Source organism: Aulonocara stuartgranti (genome assembly GCF_965226115.1).
Source record: "Aulonocara stuartgranti genome assembly, chromosome: 13".
NCBI classification, from domain to species: Eukaryota; Metazoa; Chordata; class Actinopteri; order Cichliformes; family Cichlidae; genus Aulonocara; species Aulonocara stuartgranti.
Window position 1 is genome coordinate 1,102,409 of NC_138949.1, and position 23,714 is coordinate 1,126,122.

General features: G+C 44.6%; 2 protein-coding genes across 4 annotated transcripts in view; one reads left to right on the plus strand and one right to left on the minus strand.

The window, feature by feature from the left end:
- Window positions 1-17,132, minus strand: part of piezo1 (piezo type mechanosensitive ion channel component 1 (Er blood group)) — an 84,931-nt gene extending 67,799 nt beyond the window's left edge. For 2 of the 3 annotated variants that reach the window (XM_082557155.1, XM_082557154.1), the window contains exon 1: window positions 16,657-17,132. In XM_082557155.1, coding sequence (XP_082413281.1) covers window positions 16,657-16,720 — 64 coding nt within the window. In that variant the 5' untranslated portion in view covers window positions 16,721-17,132. The remainder of the gene's footprint in view (window positions 1-16,656) is intronic. The other variant, XM_082557153.1, reaches the window with a different exon arrangement.
- Window positions 17,133-18,526: 1,394 nt separating this feature from the next.
- Window positions 18,527-23,702, plus strand: cdt1 (chromatin licensing and DNA replication factor 1). Its single transcript, XM_082557538.1, has 9 exons — window positions 18,527-18,989; window positions 19,547-19,833; window positions 19,944-20,138; window positions 20,333-20,478; window positions 20,592-20,692; window positions 20,804-20,992; window positions 22,147-22,293; window positions 22,425-22,626; window positions 22,785-23,702. Exons 1-9 carry the CDS (start codon window positions 18,624-18,626, stop codon window positions 22,949-22,951), a joined length of 1,800 nt encoding a protein of 599 aa, XP_082413664.1. The 5' UTR covers window positions 18,527-18,623; the 3' UTR covers window positions 22,952-23,702.
- The last annotated feature ends 12 nt before the right edge of the window (window positions 23,703-23,714 follow it).

The window sequence follows — 23,714 nt, forward strand, 5'->3', positions numbered from 1 at the left end:
AAATTTAATAAAAATAAGGAAAATTGCACGACAGGTTTAAAATTTTATCAGCTTCTAAAAGCTGATACAACTTCTATATAACTTACATCATGCTATCAAAATTGTCTGGAACAACATAGATCCACACCCAGTGGATCTATGTCTACACCTACTGTATGAATATTCACATACAGGACAAACTCTGCATGGAGGAGCTCCACCCTGCTGCCCAGTAAAACTTCAGACCCGCCCAAAATGATGTCTCTTGACAAACATGATAACACTCGTTAGGCCCACAGGCAGCATCTATCTCTCACTAGCACTCAGAACAAACCCGACAGACAGAGGGTACGTCCAGTGTTCCAACACAAAGCACTTCCTTTTGTTCATTCTCTGATAAAACTTATACATAAATACATACGCTTCAGGTCCACCATGGTGCAGTTATACTTGCATTTTTTCATAATAAGGTAAGAGGCTACTCAAGTACTACTGTCAGTACTACATGATAGTAACAATATAGTATTGCTGGTCCATTCACACTACCATGAATGTATGTTTCACTCGTTGCACTTTCTAAGAAACAAATATAGCCGTCTCTGGTTTGATGTTTCGTTGGTGGGTTAGAGCTCTGCTCCCTCTTTGCTATCCTTTTCTTTGTTATAATGAAAAAAATAAGATATTATGATTAAAAATGAAAAGTCTAGTTAAGCATATTTTATTTTTTTCTTGCTTCTAATACTCATTTTCCCACAGCTGTTTCTTTTTTTTAGATTGAGTTGATTTAATATAGATCCATCTATAGCTGCTCTTTGAAATAGCTAAGAGCTTTACTTTTCACTTCCTCCATGTAAAGGTTTGCCATACTGGGTGACACTGGGGGGCCTATAGCACATCCATGTTTTTGTCTGTAGAAACCCTTGTTGTATTTAAAGTGTGCAGTGGTAAGGCAGAGACTGGGGTAAACCCACTTCTGTTTTCTAAGGAGCTGTCTTGCTGTAGTCATTTTCTGACAGTCTCCACTGCCTTGGTTGTAGGGATACAAGTGAAAAAGGAGACCACATCCAACGACACAGTGGTTTCATCTGGATCCAGTGTACGTTTTTGGACTTCTCTCATCTGAGAAGCTTCTTCAGTTCTAAAGTGAAGGTCAGACGCCAACTAGGGAGAAACTACAGTGGGGCAAAAAAGTATTTAGTCAGCCACCGATTGTGCAAGTTCCCCCACTTAAAATGATGACAGAGGTCAGTAATTTGCACCAGAGGTACACTTCAACCGTGAGAGACAGAATGTGAAAAAAAAATCCATGAATCCACATGGTAGGATTTGTAAAGAATTTATTGGTAAATCAGGGTGGAAAATAAGTATTTGGTCACCTCAAACAAGGAAAATCTCTGGCTCTCACAGACCTGTAACGTCTTCTGTAAGAAGCTTTTCTGTCCCCCACTCGTTACCTGTATGAATGGCACCTGTTTGAACTCATCATCTGTATAAAAGACACCTGTCCACAGCCGCAAACAGTCAGACTCCAAACTCCGCCATGGCCAAGACCAAAGAGCTTTCGAAGGACACCAGGAAAAGTATTGTAGACCTGCACCAGACTGGGAAGAGTGAATCTACAATAGGCAAGCAGCTTGGTGTGAAAAAATCAACTGTGGGAGCAATCATCAGAAAATGGAAGACATACAAGACCACTGATAATCTCCCTCGATCTGGGGCTCCACGCAAGATCTCATCCCGTGGGGTCAAAATGATCATGAGAACGGTGAGCAAAGATCCCAGAACCACACGGGGGGACCTGGTGAATGACCTGCAGAGAGCTGGGACCAAAGTAACAAAGGTCACCATCAGTAACACACTACAACGGCAGGGAATCAAATCCCGCAGTGCCAGACGTGTTCCGCTGCTGAAGCCAGTGCATGTCCAGGCCCGTCTGAAGTTTGCCAGAGAGCACATGGATGATACAGCAGAGGATTGGGAGAATGTCATGTGGTCAGATGAAACCAAAGTAGAACTTTTTGGTATAAACTCAACTCGTCGTGTTTGGAGGAAGAAGAATACTGAGTTGCATCCCAAGAACACCATACCTACTGTGAAGCATGGGGGTGGAAACATCATGCTATGGGGCTGTTTTTCTGCCAAGGGGACAGGACGACTGATCCGTGTTAAGGACAGAATGAATGGGGCCATGTATCGTGAGATTTTGAGCCAAAACCTCCTTCCATCAGTGAGAACTTTGAAGATGAAACGAGGCTGGGTCTTGCAACATGACAATGATCCAAAACACACCGCCCGGGCAACAAAGGAGTGGCTCCGTAAGAAGCATTTGAAAGTCCTGGAGTGGCCTAGCCAGTCTCCAGACCTCAACCCCATAGAAAATCTGTGGCGGGAGTTGAAAGTCCGTGTTGCTCGGCGACAGCCCCAAAACATCACTGCTCTCGAGAAGATCTGCATGGAGGAATGGGCCAAAATACCAGCTACTGTGTGTGCAAACCTGGTAAAGACCTATAGTAAACGTTTGACCTCTGTTATTGCCAACAAAGGTTATGTTACAAAGTATTGAGTTGTATTTTTGTTATTGACCAAATACTTATTTTCCACCCTGATTTACCAATAAATTCTTTACAAATCCTACCATGTGGATTCATGGATTTTTTTTCACATTCTGTCTCTCACAGTTGAAGTGTACCTCTGGTGCAAATTACTGACCTCTGTCATCATTTTAGGTGGGGGAACTTGCACAATCGGTGGCTGACTAAATACTTTTTTGCCCCACTGTAAATGACAAACAGAACAAGATTGTCATCCCTTTGAAACCAGGTTTATTGGAGAAACTCAGAAACTCCTAATCTTCTCCAAGCACGACATCCCAGTGCACTCAGAGCCAGCCGCACACTCAGGCATGAACTGGTTCATCCCAAGGACAAAACCTGGAAACAAGCTAAAAAACATAGTGTATGCTGTGCAGCGCAGCGAGGAGCGCTCGGACCTCTGCACCGGACAAACCGAACAGCCACTCAATAAAGCTATGTCTGCAGGACACGATGGACAAGACAACAGGACAAGTCAGAACTTTTAATGCAAACTAAGAGTGTGAACAGACTTGCATATAATCACTCTGTCACAGCTACTGACTATGTTGCTGCCATTCCATGTGCAATATTTTAGTGTGTGCAATATTCTGGCAGATGTGCAACTGCCATCCCCACCCTAAAGGACCATAGCCCTTATTTATTTATTACATTATATTACTATATTTGAACAGAGGGGGTGGCTTTCAACACCAACTGATTGCCACCAAACACAGTTTTGAGATTTGTCCCGAGGCGCCTCAACCCCCGCTCACATCTTGCATCAGTTGATCTCAATGGGTCACATGATAGGGTGAGGCAAAGTCTCTGCTGATAATGACCCAGGCATTTTTTCACACCTTGTGGTAAAGCACATGATCGATAGTAGGCCAACGACCCTGTTAAGGGACAACTCCCACTACAGCTTAAATACCTGTGACTCTCCACTATTTGGCTTTAGGACTGAAAAAGCTTCTCAGATGCGAGGTAAGTAAGTAAGTAAGTAAGTAAGTAAAACTTTACTTATACAGCCTCTTTCAAGATAAAAATCACAAAGTGCTTCACAGAAGCTAAAACATAAAAATAAAAATCAACCAAAAGCAAGTTTAAAAAGAAGAGTTTTTAGCTGTTTTTTAAAAGAGACCACTGAGTCCACAGATCTCAGGCTCAAAGGGAGAGAGTTCCACAGTCTGGGGGCCACAGTTACAAAAAGTTTGTCGCCTTTTGTTTTCAGCCTCGTGTGCTGGACAGCAAGCAAGCCCTGGTCACATGACCTCAGGGACCTGCTGGGTGAAAGGTCTTCAAGAAACTTCAAGAAGTCCAGTGACTTTCTGGCTGAAACTGGGAATGGTCTTCTCCCCAGTCCCTTAGCCTAACATTAACTATCATAACTAAGTACCTAACTGCAATCTTTATCTTAGCTAAAACCTGATTCTTACCTTAGCTATAAACCTAGTCTTAACCTTCAAACAACTCTTTAAAGATGTATGACACAGTTAGGACCAGCCAAAATGTTTAACTCAGATTTACAATGTCAACAAGAGGCAGCAGCAGCAGCAGCTTTGAATTAATTGAATGTAAGAGGAATCAATCATAATTTGTCTAGTTATTTTTAGCTTACTGCTGTATGCATCAGTCACTGCAGCTCACACATGGACCCTGGGTCAGGGGCTTCAGGCATGTCCGAGGAGGCTGCAGGATAGACCCAGGACCCACTGGAGGAATTCCACCTCTCGGCTGCTTGTGTGCTTATTTACATTGTTTTGATGGTCAAAATAATCCAACGTGGTTTCATTATACAAATAAGAATAATGTTGCTTGCTTTGAATGAAAACCATGTGATACATTAGTAAAAAGATGGTGAATAACGTCTTCAATAATAATGTGGATTATATGTTTTATACACTTTTCATTTGACAAAAGATGTAAATTAGTTGTAATTTTCAAAAATAATTCTAATAATCAAATGTTGTTCCTTTAGATGTTACAAATTGCTTAACTAATGATGCTTTGAGAAGAAATATGTTGTTTACATCATGATTGCTTGTTACAGGCAGAGCATGGCCCATCAGTCTGTGCTCACTGTTGCTGTCTTACTGAGCTCCTTACTGTTAACCTTGATGACATATGACTGCTCTGCTAACTTCAGCAAATCATGTGATAACAGTTGCAATGATACCACAGTTGTTTCTTACATAGGAAAGAGCAGCTAACAGCCATGAATCACATAACTAAGGATGGATGACTTCAGATGAACTAGCTGCCTGCAGCAGCTCCCATTAACCATCAGCAGTTTTCAAATGCAGAGGGCTCACTGCACCAAAACCTTGAAGTTCACCTGATAGATGAGCTAACTACCAGTGACGCCGCAGCCATCATCATGAAGGCCCAGCAACACTTTCGCTCTCCTGGCCTCATCTACACTAAGTGCTGTAGGCGCAGAGCATTAAGCATCATAAAGGACTCGACCAACCCCCTGGTTCATGCTCAGAGTCTGGGAGCAGATACAGTAGCATTAGATCAAGGACAGCACACAGACGTCTTAACCAGAGTATGTGAGCTGCTCATAGGGACTGACTGTACTGTTTCCTTGCTACAGTACTTTTACCCATTTACCATTCATAATATTTATTTCATCTTATTGCATATTTTTAGTCCATTTATTAAACGCTCTTATTTATTGGTTTATTACTTTACAAAATGCACTACTGTGTGGTTGATGTGTTTTGTATGCAAAGCATGAAAATGACAAATAAAAGGAATCTGAATTTGAAGTCCATCTAAAGCAGGGCTGCCCAATCCCAGTCCTCGAGAGCTACTATCCTGCAGCTTTTAGATGCATCCCTACTCCAACACAGCTGAATCAAATGGTTTGATTACCTCTTCAGCATGCCATCGTGTTTGGCAAAGGCCTGATAACAAGCTATTCATTTGATTCGGGTGTGTGGGAACAAGGATGCACCTAAAAGCTGCAGGACGGTAGCTCTCGAGGACTGGGATTGGGCAGCCCTGATCTAAGGCATGGGTGTCAAACAGACACCAACCTGCTAGAACTGGCCCAGCAAAGAATCCAGTGTGGCCCCTGGATTACTGTGGGAAGTGTAAAGGAGGGCATAAAGTTTTACAGCTAACACAGACATTCATGCTGCATCAAAATAATAGATAGAAAAACAATTAAATGACAGTAAAGTTGTCTCATTATCTACTATAGAAATTGTTTTTTCACAGTGTCCACAATGAAATAATAAATAAATAACATATTAGGATTGTATATTACTTGTGTAAAAAAATTATATTTTATAATTTTATAATATCTCATCGATTTAATGTGTAACTACATTTCCTTTCACTGACAGTTGGGGCAGTTTTAAATCAAAGTGGGTTGTAAGTGTGCCATGATTTGTGTGCCACGGCTTTCTCCAGGTGTGATGTGAGACAACAGGCCGGTTTTCAGAGCAGCCAAATAAAGATTCAGGTGCGTCACCAGCCCAAGATTTCGACAGAGTGATGGAGAAGCAGGCTGGAAAAACTGCAGTCCCTTATCATAGAGCCATGACTCTTTTTGGTTATGGTGCAGTGCAGCTGCTCCATTGTGGCACTATTGTGTGATGATTTCGCACAACAGTGCCAATCTTTCTCCTCGCTAAGATCACTTGTCACTTCTGGACTCAAATTTTTCAAACTGGTTCTCTTTGTATTCTGACAGCTTTCACTGGTTTTATTGGATTTACTGAATTTTACTGTGGAGTGACTGAAATCCTGCACTGACACCTTCAACTCTGCTGATGTCATCACTGCACTGACGCCTGGTTTCCTGACCTTTCCCAGTGGTCCACTACCTTCAGTCAAAGTTACCCCAGCTAACTCAAGGATGCTCAGCTCACTGACCTTAGAAGCCATCAGGCGCAGCTACATATCCATCTACATATGTCACTATGTTCACTATGCGATGTTCATTACCATCGCATGAAGGAATTGCTAAGCACACTCAACTATAACCAGCGAAAAACATCTTACTTAGCTGGTTTCATTAACAAGCACAATCCAAGGCTCTTGTTTGACACCATTAACAGACTTAGACTTACTCCTGATTCCTCCTCTTTGCTTACCACGTTTTCTGATACTGCTAAATTCCTTTGGTGACAAGTTCAAAGCTATCAGATCATAATTTGAGTCTGGATGATTTTACCCTCGTCGAGTGTCTCACCCAGTTCTGATTTCAATAACAGCTCTCATTGATATTGCCTCACACGTGCACTCTTCTTCCTGCCCGACTGACATCACCCCTCCATCTGCCCCAGCTTCTCTCCATCATATATATACACCTTTTGAAGGCGAACCATTTCTCACTCACCATCACTCCACAGTTTTCCCTTCTCCTCAGGTTGGAGATTGTTATTCATGCTTTTATCTCTTCACGACTGGACTATTGCAATTCCCTGTTTACTTGTTTAAATAAAGGTTCTTTGGAGCGTCTGCAGATCGTTCAGAATGCTGCAGCAAGACTTTTGACGAAAGCTTCTAAATTTTCACATATAACACCGTTGCTCATGCAGTTACATTGGCTTCCTGTTGAATTTAGAGTCCAGTTTAAGATTTTGGTTTTAACTTTCAAGGCTCTTCAACAACAAGCACCACCATATATCATTGAACTTTTACAGCCCTATGCCCCTAGTAGGTCTCTGAGGTCGAGTAGTCAGGGCCTACTTGTCATTCAGTATACGAGACTGAAAACTAGGGGTGATAGAGCTTTTGCTACTGTGGCCGCCAGACTGTGGAATTCCCTTCCTCAGGACTTACGATCCGCTGATTCATTGATTACTTTTAAAAAACAGCTAAAAACACATCTTTTTAAAACTGCCTTTTGCTAACTTTGTTTGTATTTTGTCTTTTTAATCTGTTATATCTTGTAAAGCACTTTGTGATCTCTATCTAGAAATGTGCTATATAAATAAAATTTTACTTACTTACTTACTTACTTAAGAGCCTTGGTGTCATCCTAGACAGTTCGCTTTCCTATAAATCTCCCATCAGTAATCTCACCCGTTCTGCCTACTTCCATCTACGTAACATTAACAGATTGCTTCCTTCTCTTTCCACCCAGTCTACGTCCATTCTTGTACACAGTCTTGTTACCTCTCGTATTGACTACTGCAATTCTCTTCTGCATGGTCTCCCCCAAAAATCCCTCCATCAGCTTCAACTGGTTCAGAACTCTGCTGCTCGCATTATCACCAGAACCCCTCCTACCAGCACATCACCTGTTCTTCAGGAACTTCACTGGCTCACAGTGAAATTCCGGATAATTTTCAGACTTCTTCTGCTCACCTTCAAGGCCCTTCATAACCTCGCTCCTCCTTACCTTTCTGACCTGTTAACCACCACCTGTTCTGCCCGCTCACTTCGTTCTTCTTCTTCTATCCAGCTTGCTGTACCTTCCTTCCGCCTCACCACCGTGGGAAGCAGAGCTTTCAGCTGCTCTGCTCCCAGGCTGTGGAACTCTCTGCCCCCTGAAATAAGAAACACTGGTTCTCTCCCAGTTTAAATCCCAACTCAAAGCTCATCTGTTCAAATCTGCATATTCGCTGTGAATCCACTGTTTGTTCATTTTATCTTGTGCTTTTGTTTTATTGTTCTTATTCTGCCATTGTTTTACTAAGTGTTTTATCCTATTGTAAAGTGTCCTTGGGTGACTTGAAAGGCGCTCATAAATAAAATCTATTATTATTATTATTATATATCCAGTCCTTTCATCTGGATCCTTGCTGCTTTCACGTAGCAGAGGGAAATAATATCTTTGATAAATTTAATTTTTTTGTTTCAATTGAAAATGAAAACAAAAGCCCAGCACAGAAACATCATAAATAATTACTAATGATACTCTCACTTAGATAAAGGTGAGTAATCCATTTTAGTCTCACTAAACAGAGCCGAGTTGACTGGAACTGTTCTCTAAAAGTTTTATCACACATCTAACAGATACTTCAGAATTCATATTAGTCAGTTTAGGCACCCCTTGTATGTGGATCTATACTTAGACCTCTTCTGTTTTCACTACATACGTTACCTCTGGGTCATGTATGAAACATGTTCAAATGCATCTCCGACCACTGCTATGCTGATAATATGTAGCTGTAGTTTTCTGCTAAGCCAACAACCCCAACACAATGCTTTTCTGCCATTAATAATTGGATGTCTTCAAACTTTGCTCGTGTAAATCCAGGTGAAACAGAGGTTCTTGTGTTCTGCGAGACTGAAGAAGTCAGCTGGATGGGTGACGAAACGTTTCTCCCACAAAACGCTACGTCCAGATGATGTCATGGTCCTGGGTCGGTGACCCAGCGCTTTTAGTTATCATTTTCTAGTTTATGATGATGATGATTATTATTGTTTGAGTTCTGTGTGTTATATTTGGTCTGCCTTTGAGTCTGTCTCTGTCTATGGTGTCACCCCATCTGTTTGTGAATCTGTCTGTTAGTTCAATGTCTTGTCTGGTTCCATGTGTCTGAGTTTCCTGTTTTATTGTGAAGGTTTGTGTCATATGTGAGTGTGCTCAGTTACGTTTCCCCTGTCTCGTCAGCTGTGATTTCTCCCAGGTGTGTTCCCCTTCTGTCTCTCATCCCTTGATTACTGCCGTCTGTGTATTTAAGCCCTGTGTTTCTCTGTGTCAGTGTCGCGTCGTACCCTCAACTAGCTGTGTGTTCTGCTTCTATGTTCCTAGTGTTTGGGCTCCTGCTCCAGTTTAGTGTTTCTTTCCAGTGTTTCAGTCCTTGGTTCTGCTGTTCTGACTTTTGGTTTTCTTTTGGTGAGTTTAGTTGTACGAGGTTTTTCCCAGCAATAAAGCTGCGCCTTAAGTTTCACTTCCGTGTCTGAGTTCTGCATTTTGGGTCCACCACTCCTGCTTGCCTGCCACACAGCGATTCATGACAGATGAACTGGATCAACGTTTGGAGATTTACTTACCTGGATGATTGAGCATGCATCAAGATATATCAAACATGTTCTCTTGCTTCATTTGATGTATTTTACTATACACGGTACAGAACAGAGAATGAAACACCTGCAAATGTGTATGAAATGGCTTTTGCCAGCCCATCTGATTTCCGTGCCACCCAAAGAAAATCTTTCTAGCTCCACCTCTGAGTGTGACACAACCACCACCATCTAATATCTTTGCACTGACAGGCGTTCACTACTGTTAGGTTTTGTATTGTTCATTGTCATTTATGCTTAGAAATATTTACTCATATATGCTTAGAAGTGTATAATCATTTGTAGATTGAAAGAATGTCTCATCCTAGGAGGTCTGTAACAGCTCTGTGTAGCATGAAGAGGGGAGTGCGTTCACTCCTCTACAGAGTGTTCTGGCATAGATCTGTATCTTCTCTTGCTGATATATGGCATAGCAAACACACGTATATCTGTTTAAGTATAAGAGCCTTTTGTTCAGATGGACCCGCTAGACTCTTCACAGGGTCACATCTTGACCACACACACACACACACACACACACACACACACACACACACACAGTATTCTTTGTTCATATGTATACCTATGTAAGATGTTATATGTTAATGAACCTATGCATATTCATGTAACCTCAATAAAAGAGCAGTGTTACGGGAGAACGGACGAGAGCAACTGGGGTCAAGCGAAGGAACGGCGTTTGTCCGGTTCTCTCCCGTGCACGAGAAACATGAAGAACTTTGCCTACTTCGTGTCTTGCTTTGCTGTGTAATTATATTGTCTTCAACGTTCCAGCGGATGGGTTCAAGCTACAAACCTATCAACTACCAAAGCAACAAACACTGGAGCCAGTTCTTGAACGGCCTTCTACATCATCTGCTGGGGCATCTGAGGTCTCCCCTACACAGGCTAGAGCTAATTAAAGGAAGCTCCATACAGGTTCATAGACTGCAGTGGAGATGTGGAAATACTTTTATTTTTATTACATGAAAGAGTGCCACAGGAATATGATAGTCAAGTGCACACTGCATCAAGGACAGAACAACTGCAATATACTTGCTGACACAAGTTTGTCTTTCTGCAACCCTCTATTCACACAACTGAGGAAAACTAGAACAGAAGTGCAATTTAGAGAAGTCAAAAGGGAATCCTCTGTGTCAGCGGGAGACGTTCTTTTCTGCTGGGAGTGCCTCAGCGTGCCGGTCGGCATGTTTGATTTGGCCAAAGGGATTTGTATCTCCTCCCTGGATGAAACTAGGGGTCTTTCCACTTTTAGGCGAATGTGTAAACTGCTAAACTATCAGAGCTCTCTATATTAGTATTTAACTTAAAAATCCCTCATTGTGCTTCCAAGCCAGGGTTTCCTGCTTCTTGTTCAGTTGAACAATAACTGATGCGTCCTGTCATCAAACCTTAGCTAAGCACTGAACTCAAATACACAGGGCAGAACAACGGCAAACAACAATAAAAGGAAGTGCACAATATGTGCCAAGGACAAAATCCACAATCAAATACAAGAGTACCAAGAGCGACAGCTAGCTCGCTGACTAACAATGCCACATTTTGATTTTTAACTTTATGTCTCCGTTTGAGTCCATGCTGAGATTCAGTCTGGCAGATTATGTTATTGCTGCTCACCTCATACATGAGTGCACTTTTGCAAGCTCCAGGTTGCAGAAAGGCTCTCTTCATGTGAGGTCCTCAGAACTCTTAAACGTAGCTTTATGTATGATGACATGATTAGAGAGATGAAATAAAGACATGGTGATCACATTCTCTCCAGTTATAACAGAGGTTTGATCAAATGCTATTTATATTACAATCTGTTCTGTCAGTGAGATTCCTCTCCACTCTTTTTCAGATCTAAAAGGTAAAAACGCTTCTGCTGAGGAAAGAATCAAAGCGAGGAGCAACGGTGATAAAGGTCCAGCTCAGCTTTGTTGGAATGGAACATTCTCTTGTTGCATGTAGTAGAGTTCATCCTGAGCAACTTTCCTGTTTTTGTGGAAAGAAAAAAGGTGTGTGCACACACACACACACACGTATGCTCACTGGCCACTTCATTAGTTACATCTGACTAACACTGGGTAGGACTTCAGACTGCCAGAAATATTCCTCAGAGATTTTGGTCCACATTGATGTAACGCTGTCACAGCTGCTACATCCATGACATCGATGGATGAGGTGCTCTATTGCACTAAGATAAGGTGACTGTGAGGCCATCTGAGCACAGTGGTGTGAGATCCATTTTAATTTTGTGACATTGTGCATCATCCTGCTGGTTGCAGCTGTCAGAGGTTCTGCAATGATCTAGCACAGCGGTCTCCAACCTTTTTTGCGCCACGGACCGGTTTATGCCCGACAATATTTTCACGGACCGGCCTTTAAGGTGTCGCGGATAAATACAACAAAATAAAACTAGTACCGGTACCGAAAAAAATAAGATTTATTCATAACATACGTGAAAAGACCCAGGAAAACCGAGTAAACGATAAAAACGATAACAAAATAACGCTGAAAACCGATAAAAACCCTGAAAACCAGACATTTCACACCTGAGCCTCAACTCTCGCGGCCCGGTACCAAACGACTCACAGACCGGTACCGGCCCGAGGCCCGGGGATGGGGGACCGCTGATCTAGAACACTGTGGTCAGAAATAGATAGACATGGTCAACAACATTCTTGGGTGGGCCGTGGGGTTTAAACGACAATCAGCTGATACTAAGGGGCACAAAGTGAGCCAGGAAAATATAAGAGACACATTTACAGCCACCTGAACCACTGCTACGACGCCGATGGATCCATTTATTGCCCAGTTTTGCTCAGCCCACAGCTGTTGCCATCCCGTTCAAGGTTCGATGTGTTCAGAGATGCTTTTGTACATATTTGGGTTGTAGCGAGCGGTGATTTGAATCACTGTTGTCTTCCTGAAGCAGTCTGACCTCCACTAACAACAAAGCCACTCACTGGATGTTTTCTTGTTTTGCAGACCAGTCTCTGTAAACTCTAGAAATGCTTGTGTGGGAAAATCCTATCAGGTCAGCAGATTCTGAAATGCTCAAATCAGCCCATCTGGCACTAACAATGACGCCACGTTCCAAGTCACACAAATGAACTTTCTTCCAAATTTTTATGCTCATGTTGAACTTGTGTTCAAAGTGTGTTAACAAGCAGCTCAACAGGTGTACCTAATGAAGTGGCTGGTGTGTGTCATTTATGGCCCAGTGCTCCTCTGCACCGTTTCCATGACAGTAAAAACAAATACACTGCATAACATAAATGTCTGTGATGATACATCAGCCGAAGGAATCGGAAGAGTTGAAGGTGAAAGCCTGGATTTGAAGCAAACACTTAAAGAACAGAAACAGTTTTGACTCGGGCCTGATGAAATCACTCAACAAGCTGCCAAAATGTTGAACTGACTGACCAAACACCAGAAACCACAGAAAGAATACCAGCTGATCAAAACTAACAAACAACAGAGCCGTTTTATTGGGTATAACAGACGCAAAACACTTAGTCTAGCTAGCAGAGGAGCAGACTCATTCAGCAGCCTGATGCTGAATTCTCTTATATTCTGTCATCTGTATATTCAGAGAAATAGCACAAAAACTTGTGTCAGGGTGAAAATACAGCAGTACTTATTGCCAAGTATTTCAAGCAGGTACACAGTGTGTAGGTCTGTAGCTGTGAGACTCAGCGGTGCTTTGCAGCCTATTCCTTATCAAAGGATGTTTCTGCCCAGTATACAGGTTGAGTGGCTCACAGCAAACTCAGACATATCAGTGTATGTCAGAGAGACAAAGTGCTTCAAGTGCAAAGAATGAACGTACTAAATCAGTCTGTGGGATTGCTTAAATGTGACTGTAGTGTGCGGCATGTTAAAGGCCTGTGAGAGCAGGAAAGCACTGGCTCTGCCCTGGTTCATATGTGTTTAAATGAGTTCTACAGCTATAGTCAGATATTCCATGAGTTAAGGCTCTGTTACAAACAGGCCAATCACAGCACTGAAGCAGACGCTGTCCCAACTCTGAACTCTCCAAACGTAGCTATCCTCTTTGCCTCCTGGCATCAACATGTAACAGTATACCTTTACCATTAAAACTAAGCACGTAGGAAAATCGGACTCCGAGTCAAGAGCAGGTTGTACAGTTTCCTTTTCTTAGAAATGACAGTGAGATGAGCTGCTGTTCAGTGTGCTGATGGTGGCGAAATTAAAGCACAAATAAATCCTTCTCTCTGACTCACTCCTACACACCGAGGATTTCTCACCGAGCCGTGAAGTCCTGTTAAACTGCACTACTGTGGAATGACTCTGACTCACTAGGCTACATCACACAGTTCTCTTGTAAACAGGCTCATTTTTGTTACTCAGATCAGGTCTGTGTCTGAAACAAACCCAGCCAGTGGTGCTGCGCTTTTTCCCCCTCTCATCTTTTTTAATTCAGATCTTTCACCGAAACCTAAAATAACACCTCGCTACTTATGTTCAACACGCTCGAGTGAAGTGTGCTTGTGTAAACTTTAACTACATTATTCCACAGCCCTTATAAAGTTGTTGTTGTTGATACTTGATCCATCATTATATGTAAGGAATGGACTTTCTTACTGTCTCTGCAAAGAAACAGGTGGAAGGAATCTGTCAACTCTGGGTTGTGAGCATTGGAATACACTCCCAACAACAAGAAGCTCCTGTCTCATTGTTCCTTTGCCAGCTATCTATCAAAAATTAAGGTCCTCACAACAAATATTTGCTTTGAAGCTGTACTTCCATGTACGTTTGCATGTTTTTACAAATCACTGTCACTAACGTTCATAAAAAGTCAATGTACCACGAGTTTTGAAACAACTGATTACAAACAATATTCATAAAAGTGCTTTCTATCAAACATTCTCCCAAGGTCCAGTGTCTTACCCAAGGACACTTTGGCAGACTGGGATCAAACTACCAACCTTGGGATTAGCAGATGAGCTACAACCACCCTTAATATTTGAAATTTTAGTGTGAAGAGCGACACATGATCAGGATCACAAAGTGTTTGTTTGGATGAGGGTAATTCTCCAGGAAATGTTGATGCAATGTCCTCTTGGCTGTTATATCGTCGGGTTTCACTTCCTTTGTATCACAATGTGAACTGTTTAAAGACACAATGTTGCAAGTTGTAACAAGTTGCATCCTGTCTGAGACTGTTTCTGTTTCTCTCAGTCTCCCAACATTTCATAGCAACAGTAGTCATGCCCCACACAGTAAGACTGTTAACATTCCAGCTTATGACATTTGTCCTCTGAGATTGCCAGCTGGATTTAGGCTAAACATACACTTCCTGTTTTATCTGAGCAGAATATTAATTTTACTTGTTACAAACTCTGCTGAATGACACTCCTAACCTAAACCAGAGCAGATTGGGCATAAAAACATTTAAATAACATGGCTTTAGATTTGGAAAATCCCTAAATGGCAGAAAAGAGTCATTATTTTTGTAGGATCACTACATGGATTTGGGTGAAACAGAATAGATAGTGTAAATGATCCATAAACAGCAGTAGTTATTTTTAACTGAATATGTGACCATGGTAAAATGGTAAATGGCCTGTATTTATATAGCGCCTTACTAGTCCCTAAGGACCCCAAAGCGCTTTACATATCCAGTCATCCACCCATTCACACACACATTCACACACTGGTGATGGCAAGCTACATTGTAGCCACAGCCACCCTGGGGCGCACTGACAGAGGCGAGGCTGCCGGACACTGGCGCCACCGGGCCCTCTGACCACCACCAGTAGGCAACGGGTGAAGTGTCTTGCCCAAGGACACAACGACCGAGACTGTCCAAGCCAGGGCTCGAACCGGCAACCTTCCGATTACAAGACGAACTCCCAACTCTTGAGCCACGATTGCCCCAACGATTGACCATGGCATTCAGAGGGCTCTGTGCAGGAATCAGCATTATTGGGTTTCCTAAGAAGAGGCTCTGTGATCACCAGAGTTTTCCATGATATTAGTACAGCTTCACACTGGGAACCTGATCAAACCAAGCCAACAGTTCAGACTTTGACTATATGCTCAAAATCACAACTTTGTTGTGATTCTTCTCAGAGGAATTTGTTAGAGAAGTGCAGTGTATCGCGTGCAGGAACCTGTGTGGGACTGCCTTTACAGAACAGCACCACTGATTCAAACCACAACTGAGAGAAGTTTGCGGTGAACATGCGAGCAAGAAGACAAACACGTGTCAGGACCCAGCCTTTTGCAGGTCTTTATGAAAGAGTAGCAGTAAAACACTGCGGTGGTAAAGGAGGAGAATGGCAGTATGAACTGTTTGCTGATGTGTTCAGCAACATTCAGGAGACCATTCTTCCAAAAGCTTTGGGACAGCTACACCCTTCATCTTTAAACAGCGTCTGCATGAACCGCTGAGCAATGGCACTGCTCCCAACAAAGCTGCCATACTACGAATGACCGTCACCAACATGTCATATTTACACAACTGTAAAGGAAAGTACCAGTGCAGTCGAGTCAGTGCAGGGTGTGTCAGCGGGCTGCTGGAGACCACAGCCACACACTGCTTTTAGCAAGGACCCACCACCCAACAAGCCACTGGATTGTTGTCTGTCCCACACACAGAGGGTCGTCTTCTCTCCTGCAGGCCCCAACTGAAAGGCATTTCATCATGTCCACTGTTAAACTGATGGCTGACTGAGAAACGGGGGCGCAAACAAGCTTTTCCACAGCCCAGACAGGATGGCAGCTTTAACACGCGCAATAGACAAACTTACTTTCCGCTCACGCTCAGGAAAACCTGCAGTGCATGCAGCAGTTCGGTTACCTAATGTGAACTGGTGTTTTCCACATCAGCGCCTTGGAGAAAAGCTCGTGCTCGTGCACGCGCAGCAGTGACACTTTTGAGCCAAACTCCGGAGCAGAGAGCTGTGTGACACGCAGGGCTGAGAGTTTCTGTGAACACCTCTGAACTATAAACGCAGTGTGGAAATGTGTCGGCCTGTACGACTTCTGTCAAACTTGTGGAGAGTTTTGACTCCCTGGCGAACTCCCAGTGCGTCACGGAGCCGAGCCCGGACGAGCCGAGAGCCGCTGTGCTGGCATCAGTGCAGCTGCTTCTCTTTCAGCTTACCTGTTAAGAGGCCGGAGGGCAGCAGAAGGCAGTAGAAGAGCCAGACAACCACCTGAAGATCCATGGCAGAGCACGTCAACGCCGCGCACACGGCACGAAGGCTGGCTCGATGTCAGACGCACTCCATTTGGTCTAAGGTGGCCGATCGCTGTCCGGGCCGTTACTCCGTAACGTGAACACTCACACTGAAGCTCCGCTTCGCGCTGAGCCGAGGGAGGGGGTCTTCTGTAGGGATAGCTGGAGGCCGGGCTGAGGCGGCTCCGCGGCACATGGAAAAAGTGATTCACGGGCGGTCCGTGTGAGGGGCGTTCATACTGCAGCTGCTCACAGTCGCCTCCCTCTCTCGCAGTCTGACTGCGCGTTAAAGTTCGTGCAGAGCGCTCACAGCACTCAGTCCTTCTTCTAATGACCCTTTCACACTCTCCCGTGTCAGATCCGTGTCAGTCAGTACTTGGGGGTACCTGAGGCCGCTCCTCACGTCAAGTTTGGCAAAATTCGTATAATAACGCGGTCAGGTAGCGCCCCTCTGCGTACGCAGGGTGACGCAGCACCGGCGTGGAGAGGTCACCGCGTTGATCCTGATGTGATGACTTAGAAAAACGATATTAATTGAAATAAACTCGTGGCGCTCAGCAGCCACTCCTGACTGCAAAGCAGTGAAATTACGACTTGTTCTCTCCAGATGTTTCCACATTACAGAACTCCAGATATCAGCTGATTTTTCAGTTACAAAGTCAACAAAAGTTTGGATTTGATAAATCTGTGGCTCAGTGTCCGCATTGAGCCACAGCCACAGATTTATCTTCCAGCTTCCGGCTGCAAATCACAGAAGAGATCAATGGCGCACAGTCCACTCAGTCATCCTGTGGCTGAGTGGCTGCTGTGGACCATTCAAAGCTCACTGCTCATCAGCGTGCTAAACCTTGGGGGGTCTCTCTGTCTAAATAAATAAATAAATCTGACCCCCCTAACCCCCCTGGAAATTACGCCCCTGTCGACACACAGTGACGTGGTTGTGATCTAGTGTTATTCTGCTCCCCCCCCCGCCCCAAAAAAACAAACTAAAAAAACAACAACAACTTTATTAAGCAACAGTATACAGAGAATGTATTTGAACATAATTAACACATGCCAGGGGGTGCATATAAAAAGTTACATAGCCTACATTCAAATAATTTGTAATTAGTACAAATAGTAATTGTTTTTATAGCCTTTTTATTAAGTGATCCACTAAGCAGTTATCAGTATAGCTGTGTTTAAAATGAGGCTTTTGCATTTCTGGAAATAACATTTAGCTAAGATAGCTAACAGATTTATTATAAAGTATACATCTTCCGTTTTGCCTTTGAAAGAAACAAATACAACATTTTCCCATTTCAAAGTAAAGACAAAATGTTCTAGCACGTGACCCAGAAGTCTCAGGATAGCTTTCACATTCATGTCCCTTTTGAACTTCGTCATGATTAACTGCATACTATTTAGCACGAATATTCTCATTACCTTTACTGTGGTTTGTTAGACAGATTCTCCCTTTGTGTGAACCCACAAGGTTGGGTGGACCGGTGTTATTTGTGTGTGTCACTGAAACACGCAGCAAACTATCGGGAAGGTGGCGTGATTTGAACGTGATCACCTGCTGTAACCATGGTGATTAGACAGGTAAAGTTACACTTTCACAAACAGACACTGGACATGTTGATCCACAGCACCGCTCAAAGCCCGTGTTTAGCGTGTGGAAAACTTTTACACAGAAGAAGAACACGCCCGCCCACGGTCTGCTCCAGTCCTGGTTTACCCTCCGACCAAGAGGACCGGGGGAGGCGTGGCTTTATTCATTTCGCGCGAACATTTGTTTCTTCTTCCTGTGCAGTGTGCGCACTTCCGGAGAACGTTTGCAGACGGCGTCTGTGTGCTGGGGCTCTGCTCGTCCTCGTTTTGTTTTCGTGTTCGCTTGTGAGGCCAGCGGCATGTCTCAGGCTCGGGTTACCGACTTCTACTCCCGGACGAAGAAAGCCACTGGCGGCCCAACGAAGCCGACAGAGCCACGCAGCGCCTTCTCGTGTTCGTCGACAGTTCATGAAGAGTTTCTCCGTGTAATCGACGAGGCCGCAGGGCTGAACCATGGCGCGGAGCAACCCCTCTCCAGTCCCCGCACCCCCAAGCGGGGCTCGGCTGACCTCGGAGCGACCGTGTCCGCCGCAGCCGTCGAGCACAGCACCGCCAAGAAGAGGCGGCAGGCGGATCTCGGAGCACCGGCAGCCGCTGCAGGAGCAGAGAGGCCGGCGAGGCGGTCTGCCAGGAAGAAACTGGAGCTGCCCGCAGACACGGCACAGGTAACAGACGTGTGCATGTACACACAGACCCACAGGCTTTGTCCTGCCTTCACTCTGTAGTTGCAGGCTTTGTGTACTCTTCGTCATGCTCAGATCTTTGTAGTGTCTGGATATTTGCTCCTCTGGACTGATCTGGCTTTAAATCGGCATTCTGAATCTCACGAGGTTTCTCAGCTGAATAAATGAGATGTTTCTATGCCTTTTCTCAGAGACTGAACTTGTGATTTAATATCATTCCTGAGAGGGTTCAGTCTCAGCAGTTTGAATAAGGTCTTCATACTGGAACAATGAGAGCAGCCTGATCATATCTGAAACACGCCTCTCTTTAACAAAGGTTGCTGTGTGTGAGAGAGAAACACTCATGATGGCTAATCAGCATGTGGGGAGCAGGGCTGCACACATGACCTCTGGTGTGTTTTGGTCGCAGCTGAGAGTAGGGCTGCTCGATTATGGCAAAAATGATAATCACCATTATTTTCACTGAAAGCCCAGATCGTGGTTAAAATTCGATTAACTGAGCAGCCCCAGCTGAGAGCACCTTTTTCCATTTCTGGCAGGTCCTGGGTAAAGAGGACATCGCTGCTCTCAAGTCACGCCTTCTGAGGATTAAGAAGCGTGTAGATGAGATCCCTGCCACTGCGTCCTCAGCTACACCCTCTCCATCTTTAGTGCCTGACAGTAGCTCCCCTGCTGTTCCTGAAACCATCATTTCGGCCTCTGCTGAAGCTAAGACCCTGAAGCTCTCTGTAGCTCGGGCCAAAGAGCTTGCAGCTAAAGCTCAGAAGAGGAAGGAAGCAAAAGCAGCAGCGGAGCATGAGCTGACTGAGACCCGTGCTCAGGACAGGTGAGCACTTGCACATGTGCACAGAGCTAAGTGAGAGTAAGCTGCATTTCCCCAAAGATGAGCTTTTGTTTAGTCCATGTTAAAGTGAATGTCCTCCCTTGTGTGTCCAGCACCGAGCAGCCAGCGTATCAGCGGTACCACACTCTTGCTCAAGATGCCCCCCCAGGCCTCTCGCTCCCCTACCATTACAAGGTGCTGGCTGAAATGTTCAGAAGCATGGACACTGTGGTCGCCATGTTGTACAACCGCTGCGAGACCGCGACCTTCACCAAGATCAAACGGGGAGTTCAGGACATGATGCACAAGTAAGTGTTCGGTTAGTCGGATGAGTTCGTGAGACAAAAGCTGAGAATGTGTGGGAAAGTGGAATGTGTCAGCAGTCCTGTTGTTTGTGCTAGAAAGGTTCCAGCTGTCAGCAGCTTCATGTGTTTTTAAGCTAAGGCTCGCTGGACCTGTGGCTCGCTGCTAAAGATAATAACTGACTTCTTTCCTCTTTGAGGCGCTTTGAAGAGAGCCACGTGGGTCAGATAAAGACGGTGTTTCCTGAGGCCTACACGTTCCGGCAGGAGAAACACATCCAAGCTTTCAACAGCAGCATTAAGAAGGGAAGCTACCAGCTGACCGTGGACCCCATCATCGTCTCCGGTTAGAGCGCACGTCACCTTCAGCTCAGCCAACCCTTTTCTCCAAATACCATATTTGTAAACTGTCCCTCAGTACATGGCTTTGATTTGGGTTTTTGGGGTTGTTCTCCTCAGAAAATGGCGAGGCTCGACCTGTGCTGTCAGCCTCTCGTCTCCTGGAGAGAAGACGTGTGTTCCATAACAGCCTGCTTTCCATTGTCAAACAGCACCACAAGGTCAGCTGCTCTAGTTTGGGTTCACTCATTTTTTTAATAAGTCACACAGCAGTTACTTTTTTGTTGTCGTCTCAAACTTCTGCCTAAATCTCCTTTTTTTTTCCCCTGCAGGTTTTCCTGTCCTCGTTGGATCCCCCAGTGTTGGTTCCAGAAGACAAACTGACCCGCTGGCATCCTCGCTTTAATGTGGACTCTGTGCCAGCCGTCCATACGAGCGCACTGCCTCAGACTCCTCGCCCGGAGAAACTGGCCACAGCTCAGGAGGTGCTCGACAAGGCCCGCTCACTCATCACACCTAAGGTGCTGCAGCAGTGTCACCGCTCTCACGCTTCTGCGTAAACGATGAGCTTACTGTAGTCTGAGATTAATATCTGTTAGGTGTTAGCACTCTGAATTTCAGGTGTTGTTTACACACATTTGTGGCGTTGTCTCAAAAGATTGAAGGTCACATGGGCAGTAATCACTCCAGGCTGTCAGTTCAACACTTGACCTCAATCACAAACAGCTGTGTCATACCCACACTCTGTAGCACTTTCCCCTCTCAGTTAATCACGTAGCCCCTCCTGAGTCTGCCACCAGACCAGCGTCGCGTGTTTTGTGTTGTTACTTGTAAACTCGCATCACCTCCTACTGTTCATGAGGGTGAAGGACAGAAGGAAGAAGTTTAATCAAAGCCGTCTGCGTGAACATGGTGACTGACAGCTTACCGCCATCGATCCCTTTGGAGAGATGCAGCTCCTAATTCAGCATTTTTCTCAGTTGTATGTTCAGTTCCAGGAAACTGGTGAGCACTACTTAGTAACAGTGGGTGTAGTCACAAGAACGTCTTACTGTTAAGAGGCTGAGTCGTTTTGACCAGCACGTGTGCTCCATCCAACATGTAGGACTGCTTTCGTTGGGTGACGGGGACTAGAGAGAGAGCGTAGTTGGATATTTGGAAATCCAAAATCATATTCTTGTATATTTGTGCCCCATCATATCTTAATGATGTCAGTCTGCCCCAGGGCAGCTGTGGCTACAACTGCAGCTGCCTCCACCAGTGTGTGTGAATGTGAGAGTGAATGAATAGTGGCATTGTAAAGCGCTTTATAAAATGCAATCATTATTGTAGTACCATATCACCCTATTAGAGCACTTCGCTCTCGCTCTGCAGGCCTACTTGTTGTTCCTAGAGTATTTAAAGTAGAATGGGAGGCAGAGCCTTCAGTTTTCAGGCCCCTCTTCTGTGGAACCAGCTTCCAGTTTGGATTCAGGAGACGGACACTATCTCTACTTTTAAGATTCAAGCTTTCCTTTTTGCTGAAGTTAGGGCTGGACCGGTGACCCTGAATCCTCCCTTAGTTATGCTGCAACAGGTGTAGGCTGCCGGGGATTGTCATGATGCTCTTTAACGGAACTTTATATTAGTATAATTACTGTAACGCTAAATGTGTTGGCTTTTTGTGTGTGTTCAGATGGAGAAGGCTCTGATTGGGCTGGCTCTGAAGACAGAAGACAAAGCTGCTCACAAAGAGCCAACATCCCAGGAGAACCCCACAGTCCCCCAAACATCAGCTGTCCCAAATGCCCTGAAAGGGGTGTCCCAGTCTCTGCTGGACCGGGTAGGTAGACCGGGCACACAGTTCTTCAGGGGGGTCGACCACAGTGCTGTTGGAGCTTCTTTAAGATGTGATTTTTGTCTCTAACAGCTGCTAAAAACACATCTTTATAGTTTACTTTGCTTTCTCCTCAGATTCGGGCAAAGGAGGCACAGAAGCTCCAGGCAGTCATGACTCGTAACAGCAAGCAGGAGGAGCGCCTGTTAATGATGTCACGCCTTGGGGAGCTGGCACGGATTCTCCGCAGTGTGTTTGTTGCAGAGAAGAAACCGGCTTTAACGATGGAGGTGGCGTGTAACCGGATGGTGGCAAGCTACAGATCTTCTCTGAGCACAGGTTGGTTCACGAAACAAGAACAATGTGGTGCTTGTGCTGAGATCTCCCTCCACACAGGGTTTCTGTTTGTAACTGTTAGAAATGTAGCAGAAAACTGAACCAGGTAGAGCCGTATTCACTAGGTAGAAGCTGACCGGCTGATCCTTTGTAATCAACAGGTGAAATGGAGAAACACATCCATCTGCTGGCAGAAGTGGCTGGTGATTGGCTGACTCTTCACACAGTGAGGAAGGACTTGTACCTGAAGCTGAATAAGAACATGGAGCTCAGCACTGTGACGGACACGGTGAACAGCAGACTCCGAGAGGAGGAGACTCTGATCTGAGGCCTGGTGGCCTTTAACGTGACCGCCTCGCAGTATTTTTAGCACGTTTCAGTGGTTGTCCGCAGGTTTTGGCACGTTCGTCTGGTTTGGATAATACATGGATGGAGTTGAAGGAGTCCTCCTGACATGCTTGTGCTGAGTTGTTCGAAACACTGATCCAGTTTTGTTTTTTCCTTCTATCCAAAGTGTAACACGGATGTACTGACTTTGTTATTAGGAACACTTTTCTATGCAGTAAACTCATTTTGTATTTTAGATTCAGAGTCACTGTTTGATGATAATGTTCAAGAAACACAGTGAAGAGCTGCACCCAGCTTTGTGCTGTCACGAATGGTGGATTGGTCATGAGGGGATCTTAAACAGCTCAGCAGGGTGCTGTGGGTGTTTGATGTTCTCATTACTGATGCAGAAAAAGGGTCCGTTCGAACAGCTGCAGGCTGATGTAACTCATCAGTAAAGGTAATGATTGACTTTGCTGTGACCAAACCGGAGTTTCAGCTCGTGTTCGGCTCGTTCTGGTTTGATGTGTAAGCAGACCTGCTTCATGACAGCTGCTGTGCTCTACAACTACACTCACCCTCGAGCAAAGCACAGCTGGCTGCAGCTGGAAGACTTGCACACAAAGACAATTTAAGCTGCACACTTGATTCTAAACCAGTCTTAAGCTTGTCTCATGGCTTTAAATGTTCCAGCATAGACAGTGATGATCATTTAGTCATCAGTGATAACCAGTGTTTGTTTTTAGATGTTACATGATTGGACT

Excerpts from the sequence above, each read along its gene's own strand:
- cdt1 (XM_082557538.1), top strand. The coding sequence starts at position 18,624 with ATGTCTCAGGCTCGGGTTACCGACTTCTACTCCCGGACGAAGAAAGCC. Across the intron at positions 20,139-20,332 it reads GTTCAGGACATGATGCACAA|GCGCTTTGAAGAGAGCCACG; the intron begins GTAAGTGTTCGG and ends TTCCTCTTTGAG. Across the intron at positions 20,479-20,591 it reads GGACCCCATCATCGTCTCCG|AAAATGGCGAGGCTCGACCT; the intron begins GTTAGAGCGCAC and ends TGTTCTCCTCAG.